The 16,744-nt window shown below is 39.9% G+C and overlaps 1 protein-coding gene across 2 annotated transcripts in view; it reads left to right on the forward strand.

Moving 5' to 3' along the window:
• The window catches only part of SCAF11 (SR-related CTD associated factor 11), a 44,009-nt gene extending 28,692 nt beyond the window's left edge, over positions 1-15,317 (forward strand). For both annotated transcript variants that reach the window (XM_065048603.1, XM_005499914.3), the window contains exons 8-15: positions 431-537; positions 1,461-1,550; positions 2,346-2,452; positions 5,545-8,052; positions 10,057-10,400; positions 11,365-11,583; positions 12,022-12,141; positions 12,507-15,317. In XM_065048603.1, the coding sequence (XP_064904675.1) occupies positions 431-537; positions 1,461-1,550; positions 2,346-2,452; positions 5,545-8,052; positions 10,057-10,400; positions 11,365-11,583; positions 12,022-12,141; positions 12,507-12,635 (3,624 nt within the window). In that variant the 3' untranslated portion in view covers positions 12,636-15,317. The remainder of the gene's footprint in view (positions 1-430; positions 538-1,460; positions 1,551-2,345; positions 2,453-5,544; positions 8,053-10,056; positions 10,401-11,364; positions 11,584-12,021; positions 12,142-12,506) is intronic.
• Positions 15,318-16,744: the final 1,427 nt, after the last annotated feature.

Raw genomic sequence — 16,744 nt, forward strand, 5'->3', positions numbered from 1 at the left:
ACTGGTGAAATAGGGCATGTTATCATCCAAACCAGCTCTCTGTGCCAGTTTGATGAAGCATGTGGGTAATGATTGCATACTTGAGACATACGTTTATATACATCCCATTACAAATCTTATTTTTTTAATCAGAGTAAATGTATTCTGAAAGAAAATGATGGGAAGACCCTGAAAGTTCCCATTTTAAAATACTGGTCGTGAGGAATGAACAGGAATGTTTTAGTCAAATTTGATGTGTCATTAATCCTTTAGGTGAAAAGACATAAACAGCAGTAACTGCAAATCTCACCATATATTTATGGAGCTACTATGGTGCCTGCTTTATGTGAGCTTAAGTCTTGCTGACATGATTTAATTTCAGTGCACCTTCATGTGTTAAACGTTAATTATTTTATTTTGGATGTCTTTAATTTTTTTTTCTTATTCATAGCCCAGAAGACAGACCTGCTGGAATGAGTGCGTCAGAACTAATTTCTTCAGCACACTTCCAGCCAGTGGTAGCAATGAAGAATCCTTTTTTAGGTGCAGAAATGACTGGTTAGTATATGCTAGTGCTTACTATAAACTGATGGATTACTGCATTGTAGATGCCATAGTTCCTTCTGTTTCTCTCTGTATATAATGCTTTGAAATATGTTGAATATTGGCGCGGTTTTGTATTAATTGGTGAAGACTAGTTAAAGGATAAACACAAACATCTTAAAATTAGTATTGCTAAGGGCATTCCCCAATTTGTCATGTGTTCAGCATTAAAATATTTAAATGATTGCTTTTAATCTCATTGATTTAATAGAAGTTAAGAAGTTTTAGCTCATATTTAAACTTCCTCTTGAATTGAAGCCTTGGGTAGGAAAGGGTTAGTCCAGTTATTAAAACAGCAGTTAGCAAAACAGTTAACAGTAAATATCCTGGATTGTGTCAGAAACTATCTTTGTTGTTCTTGTTCCTTGTTTCCATTAAGAATACTTTAAGCATACATGAAGCAATTATGCTTAATGAGCCTAATACTTCAGAACAGGTGTAAAAAGTATTTTTTTGCTTGAGAAGATGGGAGAACAAGAACAGTCTAGACAAACATTATTTGGATATCATGGCCTCATTAAGAAATTATTGTCTGTGTGTGATCAGCAGTCTGTAAATGAAGAAAACCTCTTGCCATTCATGCACGCAATACTATTTATTTGTCAAAGATACAAAGTTTCTCCATCTTTCAGCTCCCCAGAAGACACATCTCCTCTCCTGTTCCATTCTGTCTGCCTCATTTATTTACGACTTCCTATACGTTTCCTTTGACTACTTTTTCCCTCTAAACAATAATCGTGCATAGTTTCATCACGACTGCTGAAAGTTCTAATGCAGTTAAATATAAAAAGTCATTGGTGGAAGAAATTAGTGAAATACAAAATTGCCATAGTACAAAGTTACTTTTTGTGACTTTTTGAATGAAATTTGTATTTCAGTACAGAATTCACAGAAGTCAATGCAGCAATCAGACAGAAGAGACAAGAACTAGAATTGTCCTGTTCATCTCTCCTTGCTCGAGTTGAGAGGTATGTGTTTTGTATTCATAGTGCAAAGGATCTTAATGTAATACTTCAAGTCTGGAATTTTGTTAATTCATATTGCTCTTTAGAATATAATTTGATTATAAAAATGAATAGTGTATGCATGTAACTTGTTAAATTTTTGTGTATTTGCTGTTTGCTATTTTTATGTCCATGTATTCTGTATGCCAATGCTTTTTTGATACTGAAGAGAAGCATAGTAATTCTACTGACTTATGCATCTTAATATGCAATTTTTTCCTAGAAATGCAAGTTAAAATATATTTTCTATTTAGAAGCTAGTGTTCAGTGTGCTTTTTAAATTATTTCTGTCATTAGAATTTAGACTATGATTGCTTTAACATCAATCTCACTCTGATTTCCCTCCTCCCCCTGACATCCCCCATTTTCATGAGTTGGTTCTAGCACTTCTTTCTGTAATTGGTTATAAACAAATGTTGAGAGGAGCTCTATCAAATGAAACAAAGTTATTTTGTTGTTGTTGTTGTTAGAGAGCAGATGCGTGTTAAAATATACCGTAAAGATATTTTCAGGAATATAAAGCAGAAGCATAAAAATAACTGATTTAAAAATAACATAGAAAAAGGTTGGTTCTGTCTGTGATCTTAATTTTACTATGTATAATATCTCTTTACTCTCTTTGACATGAAACAAAGGCTTTCTCTCCAACTGTGATGAAGTTGGAACTTTCATAGTTGCCTAATGTTCTGGTTTTGTGCCGTTTCCAAAACTTGCTACACATGGCTGAAACAACTAACATTGTTGCTTTTTCTTTTCCAGAATTCCTTTAATGTCTTACGGAGCTGAAGCTGGGACCTTTCTTCTCACTTCTGCTGCAGTAGCAGGGACAGTTCTTCCATCAAATATCAGACCTTTGGAAAACTTTGGTAAACTTTTTTTTTGTAAGTTTTATTTATAGCTTATGTGGAGTATTGTTGAAATAGGTTTCTTGAACATCAAAGCCCAGTGTATAGTTACAGTTAACAGAAAAAAAAAAATCTGTTTTCATGCGATTTGCCACCATCTCAAAACCAGCTCGTTTATTTCTGAAATTGGAATATAGAAAATGAACCAGCCACCCCAAAACTGGCATAATTGTTCTCCATTTGAAGATTAAAATAATAATTCCATTTCTAAATTTGACAGTTTCTTTCATGTTACAACTTATTTTTGTATTGTTCGAGGATGAATCTCGTTTTGATACTTTATGAACAGGTTGACATATTTCAGTGATGTGTTGTGCAGTGTGAGGAACAAACTATTTTCTGACAGAGGAGTAGCCAGGAACCAGTGCAATGTATGGATCTCTTTCAGTAACCTACAGGCTCTACAGGGCAAAAGTGTTCAAGCTCCAGGATCTGGCAGGGATTTAGACAAAGACATAGAAGGAATTACCTCCTTCCAGTTGCTTTAGCAGCCTGTCTCTCCATACTCAGCAAGAATGTAGGGTTTTTTCCAACAGACTGCACAAGTTCAAAGAAGTGAAAACAAAGGAGTGCTGTTTTTTAAAGCTAGAGATAATACCTTCTTTCAATTGGGAGTTATACTGCTTTCACTTGACTAGTAGGCAAAGAGACAGGAGAGGTTTGGGTCTCTTGACTTATAAAAAAAATGTGAGGAAGTGAATTTCTGGAAAGAGTTAGTGAGGTAGTAGAAAGATCATGAAAAAGGTGCTGTATTCATTCATATTCTTCATTCTTGTTCAAGGCAATTATTTCACCTTCACGTTACCCAGTGAAAAATTGATAAGTTGCTTCCTCAGGCCTCTGATGTTTGGCAGCGCATTTTAACCGATCTGTAATGATTTCTGCTTCTAGTAGTAATGAGTATACATGCTAGCTCATATCTCTTGACTTCCCTTCACCTTTCTGCTTGCACAGTCAGGCTTCTATGTTGGTATGCACCAGAAGCAATAAAAAATCCACGTTTTTTCTCTCATCAGGAAGACGATTATTTAAATAAGCTCCAAATTATTTTTCAACAGTAGACTATTTAGAACATGTGAGTGATTGCTGTTGATAATATCAGCGATGGATGTACAAATACTGATAATGTTGTAATCTCCTAACACAGAACGTGGAACTAAATCCCCTATGGTAGCTTTTGGGAGAGGCAGGAGATTTTCAGCTTGAGTCTTGACAGCAAAAGGAAATTATTTTTTCAGATATTTTTGTTTTAAAGCTTATCTTTAGTACAGAATTTTCTCATTTGTTACCTTGATTGAAACTTGGTTATTTTTTTATATAAGCATTCCACTTCCTCTTAAAGGTGTGATTATGACATGTGAAATTATCGATTTTTGTATGTTTGCAGATGTTCTTGTCACACCTGAACTAAAGCTCAGATTTTTAATGTAATATATTACTTATAGTGTGGACTAAGTGGAAGACAGTCATCAAGATTAAATCATAAAACGCAGTTGACACTAAAGTTTCATGTTGGACTTGAAAACTTCCTACTAATAAGAAGCACGCAGGAAGTAAGAATTGTATTGGAAGTATTTAATTTCCTGGTGAAACCAGGGGATGTTGGATGTGAAGATGACCCTTGAGGATTTTGGTCATGTTCTTTTGAGCTGAGTGTTCCTTCCCCATTCAGTTTTCATACAGCAACTGAGAAGAAGACAGACATGCACAAAAGAAGTAAGGACAAAAGCAAGGAGAAACCTCACCCGAATACTGTTAAAGGCACATGGCAAATATGTATAAAGGAGACAGGAGCAAGGTCTTCTCTCACAAGAAGTGTGAGAGATGAAGGGAAAGGCAGAAGATGGAAGAAACAGGCAACACTGGGACTTTCTGCAAAGCTGGAGGACAGGAGAAAAAATCAAAATACTGAAAATAGATGCATACCAAAAAAAAGGCAAACTGGATCTTGTGATTCTTACTAAATTGTGCCTGGAAGATGGTTGCATAAACTGTTTTTCTTCAGGATTGTGTTATGTTCTAAATACATTGCAAAACCTATAGAAATTAACCTTGCTAAGGGAGTTTCTACTGTCTGTGTATGAAAATGAAGATGCAAAAAGAACTAATTTAAGCACCAAATTCTTTATGCTTTCTGAAATCTACACAAAGTGTGAAACAAATTAATGGACATCCCAATAATTGAATTTAGTTTTGAAGTATTACATTCAAGTATATTTACTTACTTATCATTAAGCTTTAATTCCTGAGCTGTTCATAGGTATCAAGAGTACATTCTGTTCCTTTTGCAGTGAATATGACTCTTGGCTTCCCTACAAAGACTTCTGCCAAATTGCGGATTGCATGAAATTAATATAGTATCAAAGCAAGAAGTCTTGTGCTGCTGTGTGCGACTTACGGTCGTTCTTCCTACAGCTTTAGGAGTTTATTATGCACCCGAGGCCGCCCCAAAACTTGCACTCCTTATGCAGGGGCCTTGCCTCAGAGTTTGACTCTGCGGAGTGTGCAGGGTCTCTTATAAGTGGGGGATGAGTTTTCACTACCTGAAATTCAGTGTTGTAGAGATGTATGCTGTCCTTGCTGCTTCTGATCTCCTCTTCCCATGTGGTCATCCACTGACAGCATTTAAAAATGTTATTATTTCTGTAGTATTGAGGCTTCATTGCCAACAGGCCTGCATTTTAGAATTAAAGGAACATACTAAGTGTTGTGTGGTTAATTTGTTACTTCTCTAACAGTTGTCTCTAAGTGCTGACTGTCTTTAAACAGCAATATCAGTAGCAGTTTCATTGTGGATACCATTACTGTCTATATAGCTATGCCAACACCGCTTCTAAAATTCGTGTTTAGATGTCACTTTGTTAACTTGATTCTGGTTTTTAAAGTCTGTACTGAAAAAAAAAATCTACTTAAACTGTGGCACTGTTTCATAGTAAAGCTTGCATTGTATTATTTGAGGATATCTATTAAGCCAGACAAAGGTCATTTTATGTTCTTAACTGTGTTTGGATAAATGGTTATTATCAAACTTTAATGCATTTTGCTTTTATTAGAATCTTTAGGCAAAGGATATGCCGTTGCATGTACCCAAGAAGGAGAAGAGAAAAATCAAGCTTCTGGTTCATCTGGCCCTAGAGGAACTAGAAGGAAATCAGTTAATACTACTCCTAGAAGAAGGTCTGCACGAAACAGCAAAAATGAGACTCTGAGTCAATCTCGGCGCTCACCTCGGTCAGGCGGTTCTGCGTGCGGTACCCCTGATGGGAATGACCCGTCTCTGAATAAATCTCCTTCAGAATCAGAGAAGGCTCCTCCAAAACGAAAGTCTAAAAGAATAGTAAAACAACAATCACCTGTGGTTAAAAAGAAACTGAGGAGTTCTGCACGTTCTGAAAAATCGCTCAGTGATTCAGTGGAAGATGATGATGTTGAGTCTGAAGCAGTTCTGACAGTAAATAAAGACCAGCAATCAGATAGTGAAAGCGATAATGCAAGCCTTCCACAGAAAAATAATGCAGAAACAGAATCTGCTAATGGATTGGAAAACTGTAGTGAACATGCAGAAATTGAGGGAACTACAGGAGAATGTGGCAAAGATGATGATACTTTAGGCAATACGGATCTAAGTGCTTCTGTCCGAGAACCTCCAGTACTAACTTTGGCAGGTGAAAGTCAGGAAATTGAAGTAAAAGATGTTACTGAAAAAAATGAAGATCTTGAGAATCAGGACATCTGTGAAAATACTCTTGAAGAAATGGAAACAGTAGCTGGTCCTAGAGATGAGATATGTGACCATGCAGCTTCTGAAAAAGTAGATCAAACGTTGTGTAGTCCTCAGAATGAATTAACGGAGAATGTAGAAACTTTGACAGGAATAGATCAACCTGTTGCTAGTCCAGAAAATGAATTGCTGGAATGTCAAGAACCTTTGGGAAAAGATCAGCCATTAGAAAACCCCAGAAGCAAATTGCCTGAGCATGCAGAAGCCATAGAAACAGTTGATTCTGAGGCTGAAGAAAAAACAGCAGTAGACTGTGCAAGTACAAATATTCAAAACTTTAATGTTGTTCAGGACAAAGAACCAGATACATTGATACACAGTATTTCTATGGACAGTACATCAGAACAGTCCTTAAAAGAGAACACCATGCCAGAAAGTGAAGAGGGTGGAACTTCAGAGTCACCCCAGGTAAATGCTGAACATAAGCATTTTGGTGAAGATAACAATGAAATGATACCAATGGATTGTGACTCATTTTGCAGTGACCAGAATGAAGCACAGATGGAGCAGTTACCACCAGTTGAAAGTACAGAGCAAGGAGAAGCGAACTCTGTACAGTGTGATGCAGGAAACTGTACATCAGTTGCAGGGCTTTCTGATGAAAAAGATGAAACTATTCCTCAAGAAGCAGAGTGCAAATTAGAACTCAAAGATAAAAAGGCTCGAACTAGAAGGTCTAGGTTTCACTCTCCATCAACAACTTGGTCTCCTAGGAGAGAGGGCAGGAAATCTCAGTCACCATCCCCTAAAAGGGACGTGACCAGAGACAGGACCTCAGGATCACCCAAGAAGGAAACTGTGAGGGAGGGAAGGAGATCTCTATCTCGTTCTCCAAAGAGAGAGACACCCAAAGATGAAAAAAAAGCACCATCTCGATCTCCCAAAAGGGAAACTGCCAGGCAAAGCAGGAGATCGTCTTCTCAGTCAAGAACTAAGGATTCATCTCCAAGGCAGAAATCTAGATCTCGAAGCAGTGATAGAGATAGTCAAAGAAGAGATCGTGACCGAGAAAGAAGAAGTAGGAGGTCGTCTAGGTCACGGTCACGATCTAGGTCAAGATCACGATCTAGAACAAGAAATAGAGGTTCTTCATTCTCTAGAAATGAGAGGGACAGTCATTCACCTCGATGGAAAGAGAGATGGGCAAATGAAAGCTGGAGGAGTCCCAGAGGAAATGATCGATACAGAAGAAGTGAGCAAGAGAAACAGAATGAATGTCTTAAAAAAGAGAAGGACAGTGCAGGAAAAAATGATGATCAGTGTTCTGCAGACAAGCGGAGAAATGATTGTCCAGACTGGGTGATGGAAAGGATCAACTCTGTGCCTGATGCCAGGAACAGAGAGAGGGATAAACCACACTGGGAAGATGGCAGGCATGATAACTCAGGACACTCTTGGAATAAAAACTTCAGTTCAGGTTGGATTCCAAATCGAGGGAGAGGTCAGCGTGGCCGAGGCGGGCGTGGAAGAGGTGGTTTCATGTATGGAGACCAGAGTGAAAATCAGTGGCAAAATAGAAAACCACTCTCAGGGAACTCAAATGGTTCTGGGAATGAAACTGCAAGGTTCCCAGAACATCAGCCATACAAGCGTAAGAATGAGCAAGATTATTCTTTCGATACACCTGCTGACAGATCTGGGTGGACATCTGCATCCAGCTGGGCTGTAAGAAAGACTTTACCTGCCGATGTGCAGAATTATTATTCAAGAAGAGGACGCAATTCACCAAGCCCGCAGTCCGGATGGGGAATGAGACAAGAAGAGGAGACACCTGAACAAGGTATTCATAGTTTCAAAACGTAAAAGCTTAGTCCCAGCTGCAGTTGCTGAATAAAATCCCAGTCACACTGACCTGTCTCGAGTTGATTGGTTCTTCAGAATAATTCAGGGAGAACCTATAGTCTTTTTGCAACGTGGAGGTTTGTAGGTGTGGAGTTTGGGGATTTCTTGTGTTTTGATGGCATTTAGTTGGCTTTTTGGATTTGCTTAAAGTTAGGTGCAATTTAAGGACTATGCATCTAAGAGTGCTACTTAAGTAAATTGATTTGGTTGAAAATAAAGTCTGTCCTCTTCATGGTTACTTTTAGCATAGTTTTAAAAGGGTATTTTTTTTTTCAAGGAGATTTGCATTTGCATGTGCAGACCCACACAATAGACTCTATAGATACAAATCCTTCTGTTGACATTTATCCTGCTTCTGAATAAGCATTTTCCGCTTTATATGCTTTAAAAAAATCTAGGGACATTTATAAATGCAAAAATGGTACTTCAACTGTACTTCAGCATTAAAATTCCTCTAAAGCCTTAATAGAAGTCTAATATTTTTGAGTATTTTATATCTAAAAGGTAACTGCTTTGATAGAAATAAAATTTTTGGTAGGAAGTGAGTTAACTGTGGATGAGATTGACTCTGAATAGCTGAGAAGTCACCCACAGATTATTAATGCTCTGAAGTAAAGTAAAAGATGTGAATAGTATCTAAAAACTGCAAAATCCAGTTCTGAAGGCAACCACGCTTGCCCATTGTCTTCTTGGTTTGTCTTTCATTTTTATCCGTTTTCACCCTTCATGCCAGCAGTTTTCTCCCTCTTTTCAGAGCCAACTGCATCAGTGGCTTCTTAGTTCTGAGGGAACTTGGTCAATTTGTCTGCTGTGGGCAAAATCTATCAAACCTTTATTAAAAGCTTTGTGTTATTTGCAGACTTCATTTCACAAAGTTCAGAAACAATCACACTGTTTCATTAATTTTTTGGAATGTCAATTGAGCTAGAATAGTACTGTGATCTGTCAAAGCTGGATAAAACAGCTTAGGTTGGTATCATGACATGGTCCTGGGCAACTTGGTTTTGCTGACCCTGCTTGAGCAGGGGAGGTTGGACTGGATGTTCTCCATAGGTCCCTTCCAAACTCAGTGATTTTTGTGATCCCCTCATCTTTAAAAACGGTGATTTGGGGTGAAGCATAAGGGTTTAAGGTCCCAATCTCTGTGAATAAGTGATGGTTCTCAAGGAAGGGGTTCTAAGGGAAGAACTTCTGATTATAACCCATCAACTGTTTCTCAGAGCTAATGTCTTGATTTTTTTTTTTATTTTAATTTTTTTTTTTTAAGGCTTACTGCTTGTATCTAGACTTTATTTTACTTCTGTTGACGATAGAGCAAGAGAGTTGGTTTTTTTTTTAAAGAAGTGCCAGCCCCTGAGGTTACTTTCACTTCGAGACTTTACCTCTTGTACTATTACAAGGCTTTTGAACAACTCTTTCGGAATATTAACGTCTTAATTGAAATTGTTTGAGGGCGATTTATAATTCAACAAGAAAAACCATCAGAGTATTTCTGTAGTTACCAGAAGTGGCTACAGCGAGTGTGTGTGAATCGGGCAGAGGGAAGCAGAACTTCGTGTATTAGCGTTATAACGTATGGGTAAACGTTTGCAATTGCAGAAGCTGGATAAGTTCTGTTGTCTTTCTGCTCTTTGGGGGAGAATTATTGTTTCATTGCGACAAAAGAACTACTTAGCTGTGCTACGGGAACAAGAAGAGGAAACAAATTCAGAATACAGGCATACATAGTAACTTGAATGTAAACTCAGAAGCATTTGTGATGTGTCTGGTGATGAGTGCTGTCTAATAATGTAATGCACTATCTTTAAAATATTCAGATTATAGAAAGCTTTCTGATACTCCATACTTCATGAAGAGTCTATAAAACAGAGTGGAGCCAAGTGTCTAAAGTACAGATTTTCTACTTCATATGCTGTCTCTTTGATTTTTTTTCTTTTGATAGATCCAAACTCCAAAGACCAGGGCAACCAGCAGAGTGATGGCTCCCAGTTACCAGTAAATACGATGCAACAACAAATGAATGTAATGCCACCAGTGAATGTACAGCACCAGCCCATGAGTATCTTCCCGTACCCAGTGGGTGTCCATCCTCCCATGATGAACATGCAGCGCAGTCCTTTCAGCATCCCCCCTCCCATGCCCATGCATCTCCCTGCTGGAGTGCCTCTCATACAGGTAGCTGCTCCCACCAATTTGTCTCAGGGATTACCTCCGCCTCCACCTCCACCCCCACCATCTCAACAACTCAACTACATTGCTTCACAGCAAGATGGAAAACAATTGCAGGTATGCTTTGTCAGAAGCCATGGCATGGGCAGGAGTGACGTAACGTCAGTTAAGGGTTTCTTACGTCTAATAGCATAGTCGTGATAAATTTATACTTGCAGTTTCTTTCTCTCTTGCCTGTCGTCATCCACCCCATACCAAATTTAAAGTAGAAATCTCCATCAGGACGTGGGTTGGTTTGGGTCTATAGCTTTCAAGTAATAATATACAACACCATAACTGGATTTTTGTGGTAATGAGGTGTGCTGGTGGGTAGTGGAACACTGAACAATTTCGTCAGTGTTGTCCATCACCTTTTTCTTAGGAGTGCCTCATTTCTAAAACTAAGTTTTCCCCTTCAAAACTTGATTTTTAAGCTTTAGGAAATGCTTGTGTCCCCATCCAGCAGGGTGTAGAAAGTGACCTGAACCTCTTTGTTGCAATTCTTATCCCATGGGGTGTATCAGCAGAGGAAAATTACCAAGTACTGCATGGCACCCATTTGTTCCACATTTCCATTCTCCAGCTGTCGCTATCTCAGCAGCTTCCTCACACACATTTTTTATTCCGTTTAATCTTTTGAGCCTTTTTGTTAATAATTTCCAGGCTTTCTGTAGTGTGTTTTACTTCCCCCTTCTTGCTTGAATCTCTTGGTTTTGCATGCCCTGTTTGACACCTGACTCCCACTAATTCCTCCCGTTTGATGCGCTTGCAGCGGGTGAGACCATCTTTTTGTGCCTTTCAAGATACCTTAAAACCACTTTTGTGCACATCAGCTCCTCCTGTTTCTATTAAGAGCTTTCATATCAGGGAAAGGAACATAAACAACTTGTGCATACCTTCCATAAAAATAGACAGTGTAGAAATCAGCTACTGAACCAAAGCACGTAGCATTGCTGCTCTTTCCATAGCTGATGAGGCTTCTAGAAAGGCACATTTTCGTACTGAAGGATAATGTATTGACTACTGGTAATTTTTAAAACAGGGTATCCCAAATGCTGCTCATGTAAGTAATAACATGGGCGTTCCAGCCTTGCCTGCTCCGACAGCAGTCCTGGGAAACGTGGGAACAGTTCAGGGACCAAGCGCGGGTAACGCAACATCCTCAAGTCACATCAAAAGCTCTAACACAGCTGTAAAATTGGGAGAAAACAAAGCAAATGTAACAGTGGAAGCCAGCGCAGATAGCTCCAAGAAGGACCAGGCAAGTTCAAAGTTGAGAGTGTGCGTGGTCTGTGTGTGTGTGTGTGTAAAAAATACAAATATATATAATATATAAAATAAAAATGTTGAGATAATAAAAAATAGCAAACTCTGACAATACCTTTTGTCTGTAATATACTCAATACCATCATGTACGTGATATTTTCATGGCAGCTGTGGGACATGAACTAGCAAGTCGACTCTCTTTGATGTAATTTTCTTTAAAGCAGCTCTGTTATGAATCTCACTGCAATGGTTGTGGAGCAACGTTCTGTTCTTAGTAAAGCACAGACAGCTCGTATGAGAGCTGAACTGTGAGGGGAGCACAGTTTTCTAGTCTTCTGGAGTAACTTCTGTCTCTGGAGTTTTAATTTGTGGTTGATAAAAATACATATGCAGGCACTGAAAAATAATACTACTTTTTTTTTTTTTTAATTAGAAATTGTTAATTCAAGAGAAAGCAGCACAAGAGGTCAAACTAGCTATTAAGCCTTTCTACCAAAATAAAGACATCACTAAAGAAGAGTATAAAGAAATTGTGCGGAAAGCTGTAGATAAAGTAAGTTGGCCTGTTAATCTGAAACGCGGGCGTTTGGGTTGGGGTGGGTTTGGGGTGGAGTTCTTGATCTTGTGGGAACAACCGGTAGTTCCTGGGAGGGGGAGCAGGAAAAGCAAAAGTACCTTTGGTCTTTCTCCATCCACAAGAGCTTTCTCAGCTCTCAGAACATAACTCACTTCTTGTTTGAAAGAGCTGAATGAGAATTGGGAAGTATTAGGGAAGCAATTGGGAAAGTACTGGGGGATTTCAAAGTTATTCTGCCTGAGATGGAGAAACTTGGGGTGTCGGGAAGGCAAATGATATGAAATAGTGGTAAATTAACAGGAGTCTTTCAAAAGTGTTTGTTTTCTTCAAAACTGTTGTAGGTTTGTCACAGCAAGAGCGGAGAAGTTAATTCTGCAAAAGTGGCAAATCTAGTGAAAGCGTATGTAGACAAATACAAACATTCACGGAAGAAAAATCCTGAGGAGGCAGTTTCCTGTGAAAGGAAATAGAACATGGTTTCAGTTTTTAATTTTATTCTATCCGCAAAGTGCAATTTCAACATGAACCGTTAATTGAAAATTGTACATGGCAGTGATTTGAATCTGCTTTTGATAAAATTATTTTTCAATGTAGTATATAATGTTTTGTTCTGAAGAAATATAGATCTACAGGGCCACTTCTTTATTCCTTTTTAAAAACAGATGTCTAAAAAGAAAAATGAAGGTGTAAAGAAGAATCATTAGGAATGTACGATTGTGTGGATACTTAGATGTACAGCATTTTGACTTGAATAACAGTGTGTTAAATTAGAAACTTCTGTCGGAGTACATTGGGTTTGGAACAGGTATGTACAGTACATGTAATCGGTCAGATTAAAGTAATTTGTTTCTTTTGATTTCTCCCTAATTATAGCAAAGATAAAATAATGTATTGCCTTGACAAATATTTCTAGTGTTAACTGGACAGGCTGAATGCAGGGGTCACAATGTGTATATAAAAAAACACATGGAGTTGTCTGAACAGAAGAACTGTTTAGATTTTAAAAAGAAAAATCATAAACAGTAGAAGGCAGTGCCCAAAGCCACGGCCGCTGCACATCTGTTGTAACACCAAATAAAAATTATGCTGCTTGGTTTTGTTTGTGACGTTTTTCAATTTGTTCCAAGATAGCGGGATGGACTTGGATAATTGTGATGTGCTGAAAGGCCTCAGGGACCACACATGGACAGCCTCCTGCCCCCAGCTCCTAGGGAATTCGTGCTGGACCTGGGTGTTGGGAACAGAAGCCAGTTTCTTCTTCTAGTAAGAACAAGAAAGCTGGAATGTGTTACTGGGCTCCCAGTTGGTCAGAGAGCACCAGTTGTGCCAGTCTTGGCTGCATAATTCTTCTCTTTCTTAACTGCTGCTGGAGTCACGTGCAACAGCTTTTCTGCTTCCCTGGGCACTTTAATGTAGGAAGGGATAGAGGCGCCACAAGCATTTTAAAAGCAGATGTGGGCTCAACAGATGTGCTGGGGGAATGCTTACAGCTGAGGTAAAACTGGTTTTACTGAGGCAGGAGCAGGGAGAGTTGCTGAAACACTTGTCGTAACTACGTGCTCCTTATGGGAAGAACAGCTTGGGCTCCTTTTGGGTTTGAGTGGAGAAGCAGCCTTACCCTGAGATGTACCCCGAGACAGAAATAGTTGTTCCCTTCCTCACAGTGCGATGGAAATCTCGGCTGCAGTAGCAGCGTTTGCTGTTTGCTCTCCTGGCCCAAAAGCACAAACAGACCATTTGGAGAGAAAGTTTCTCAGAAAACTGGTTTGATACAATCTCTTCATAGCCCGTAGTTCCCAAAGCAACTTTTAGTGGCAAAAAACAACCTGTGATTAACTTTTGCAGAAGCCTGAGGGTCAAACAAGGGATATATACCCCTATATACATACATGATTATATGAAGAGATATGTATGTGTAAAAATAAAAAAGTGGCTTGTTACAACAGTTGATCACTTGATTTTAATTATAACTTTCTACAGACATAATGAAGCATTTGACTGTCTATATTTATTTTTGTGTGCCTAAATAAAAATACTATGTACATTAGAAACAGATATATTACATTTTCTACAGTCAAGCCAGGTCTTAGATTTTTCTAAATACTCAGTTTTACACTGTGGTAGCAATTTGTATGATCTCTTGAATTTTAAGCTAAAATTGGTTAGCACTTTTTGAAAAAAGTTGTAGCAAATTGCTATGTCTATCCTGGTTTACCACGCCATGCGTACTTATTTTTATTACATTTTCCTTCTCTGAATTTTTGGGTTTCAGTGACTCTTTGTGTCTTCATACCGCTGGGCCTTGTTATAAAGCTCCTTTCAGGAGCCAGGTCACTGTTTTGTGGGGTTTTTAAAGAGGTGGAAATGGGTGTGGAGGAGCAATGGAGGTGCTGGGTAGGAGTTGGGGACGGGTCAGTAACTTGTTTTGCAGCTCGTGGCTGGAAGATGAGCTGCCACTTGCTGCGGGTTGTTGGGGCAGCGACTAAATAATGCTCCACTGTATTGCAAAACATAATGGAGAATGTCAGAGCAGCGTGTGATCAGTAACTTTATTTTTTACAATGAAACACTTCAGAACTTGCCATAAAATATGCAGTTTGTTACAACTTCTATGTTGAACTGAAAAAAAAGCGTTGCCTTAATACATAGACTCTCCTGTTTTTCCTGGGAAGCAGCAAGGTCTCTTGGTGCGACTGCCCAAGAAGGCAGGTGCTTTAACCTTGTAGTCGTGCTTTTGTTAAAATAGTGTGAAAGCTGTGTTTCTATTTATTGAAACTCCTCGTACTGAAAGAATCTCAACCTGCACTAGCACCGAAAGCCAAGCAATGGGGACGCTGAGCCCCCTCGATGCCTCCAGGGCATCGGTAATTCATTCCACCCACCTTGCCTTGAGGAAAATGAGTACGAAACTGTTTGCCTTCTGTGAACTTACTTATGCAAATCCAAAGGGCTGTCCTCGCCCTCGCTCCTGTCTCACTGTGCATGCTGCTTGAATGTCTCATCATAAAGATGTATCTTAGGAGCACAGCGGCTGTCCAAAGTCCACAATGCAGTGTTTGTAGCGTAAGGCTGGAGTGCTGTCTACTGAAAAGATACTCTAAGAACTAGTTTTGTGTAGTGCTAAACAGTTTCTAATAAATTCTTTTCACTAAGCTGGCAGTGGTCTGTGTTTGGTGTTAAGTGATTCTGGCTCAAGTGGTTTAATTCAGAAAGCAGTGTAATTCCTATTGCTTCTCTACATATGCATATTTAATCTCGTTCTCCCTCTTTCACATCTGCTTTGGTTGCAGTTAGTCTGTCCTCACCTTCCCTTGCCTGTCTGCGGATGCTCCAAGCTGAAAAAAAACCAAGTCCATGCGGCAAAAACGTGCCTTGGCTGCGAGTGCTGCGGGGGGCTCCAAGCACAAAATGTGGGGCTGGGTGGGTGCTGTCATCTGCTGCATGGGCCAAAGCAGGGCAGCACTCAAACCGGCTTGGCCCCGTCCTACACATGGGAAGTACCGCTCAAAACAGTGGCCTTCCCTGGAAGAGCCTGTTGGGCATTCAGCACGGGATCGCTGCCCTGGGAGCTGTGCTGCCTGGCTGCTCTGCAACTCCGAGCAGACGTGGGAGAGCTGGTTTGGTTCGGCTGGATGGGAACATCGAGGGTGGGAAAGGAGGGTCTTGTTCCGATGCTGCTCAGCTGCTGTCTGGGTTTTGCGTTTTGTAAAGGTGCCTGAACAGACAGGCACGTGGTCTTGGGAAAGAAGACATGAGTTTGGGGAGCAAGGGTAGGAATTAAAGAAAAGACCAAAGGGCCTTGGCAAGGATGATGGTCAGTGGGGAGAGGGAGGCTCAGAGGTGTCAGTTCCTTGAGGCCAAGTCTTCAGTGCCCTCAGAGGCCTGTCCTGCAGCCAGGATCATCTTGTGAAGCCGGGAGGGGTTGTGTCAGTCACAAGGAGGATGATGTGACCTCAAGGAGATGGAGATACAGTTCAGATCACTGCAACAGAGGCTGAGGGAAGACATGCTGAAAAAAACTACATCATTTCCAGTAAAAGATAGTCTTGAAAAGGAAAAAAATTTGACTACCAGTTTAGTGCCACCTGCATGCTTGGGGACAAGGACCTTTTCAAACATCCCAAGAGCAAAAACTCACCACGTGTTTTTGCAAAGGGTTTTTCAATACATCAGGGTGACTTAAACTATGTCTGCCACTCCCTCCTGGGCCTTCCTCCTGTAAAAATCCTGAGCGGTGTCCTGCAGATGCCCACAGGTGAGGAGGGAGCTCCTCCCACAGGTGAGGAGGGAGCTCCTCCCACAGGTGAGGAGGGAGCTTCTCCCACAGGTGAGGAGCTCCATGCACTGAAAAAATCAAAGAACCATCTCCCTGGTCGTCTCAAAGCGCGATTGCTGCACCAAACAAACTGGTGGGAAGAAGGATCCCTTGTTTGGGGTCAGTGTTGTCACCACCAGGACAGAAACATTTATGGGCACAAGCAGGCCCAGAATATGCAAAGGGCTCACTTGTCAGGGTTTGTCATTTTTGCTGAGCAAGTGCCAGTGGAGTCTGGTTCACGCAGCTAAAGCCCTTCCGGGT

Source organism: Columba livia, chromosome 1 (assembly GCF_036013475.1).
Source record: "Columba livia isolate bColLiv1 breed racing homer chromosome 1, bColLiv1.pat.W.v2, whole genome shotgun sequence".
In the NCBI taxonomy this organism is placed as follows: domain Eukaryota; kingdom Metazoa; phylum Chordata; class Aves; order Columbiformes; family Columbidae; genus Columba; species Columba livia.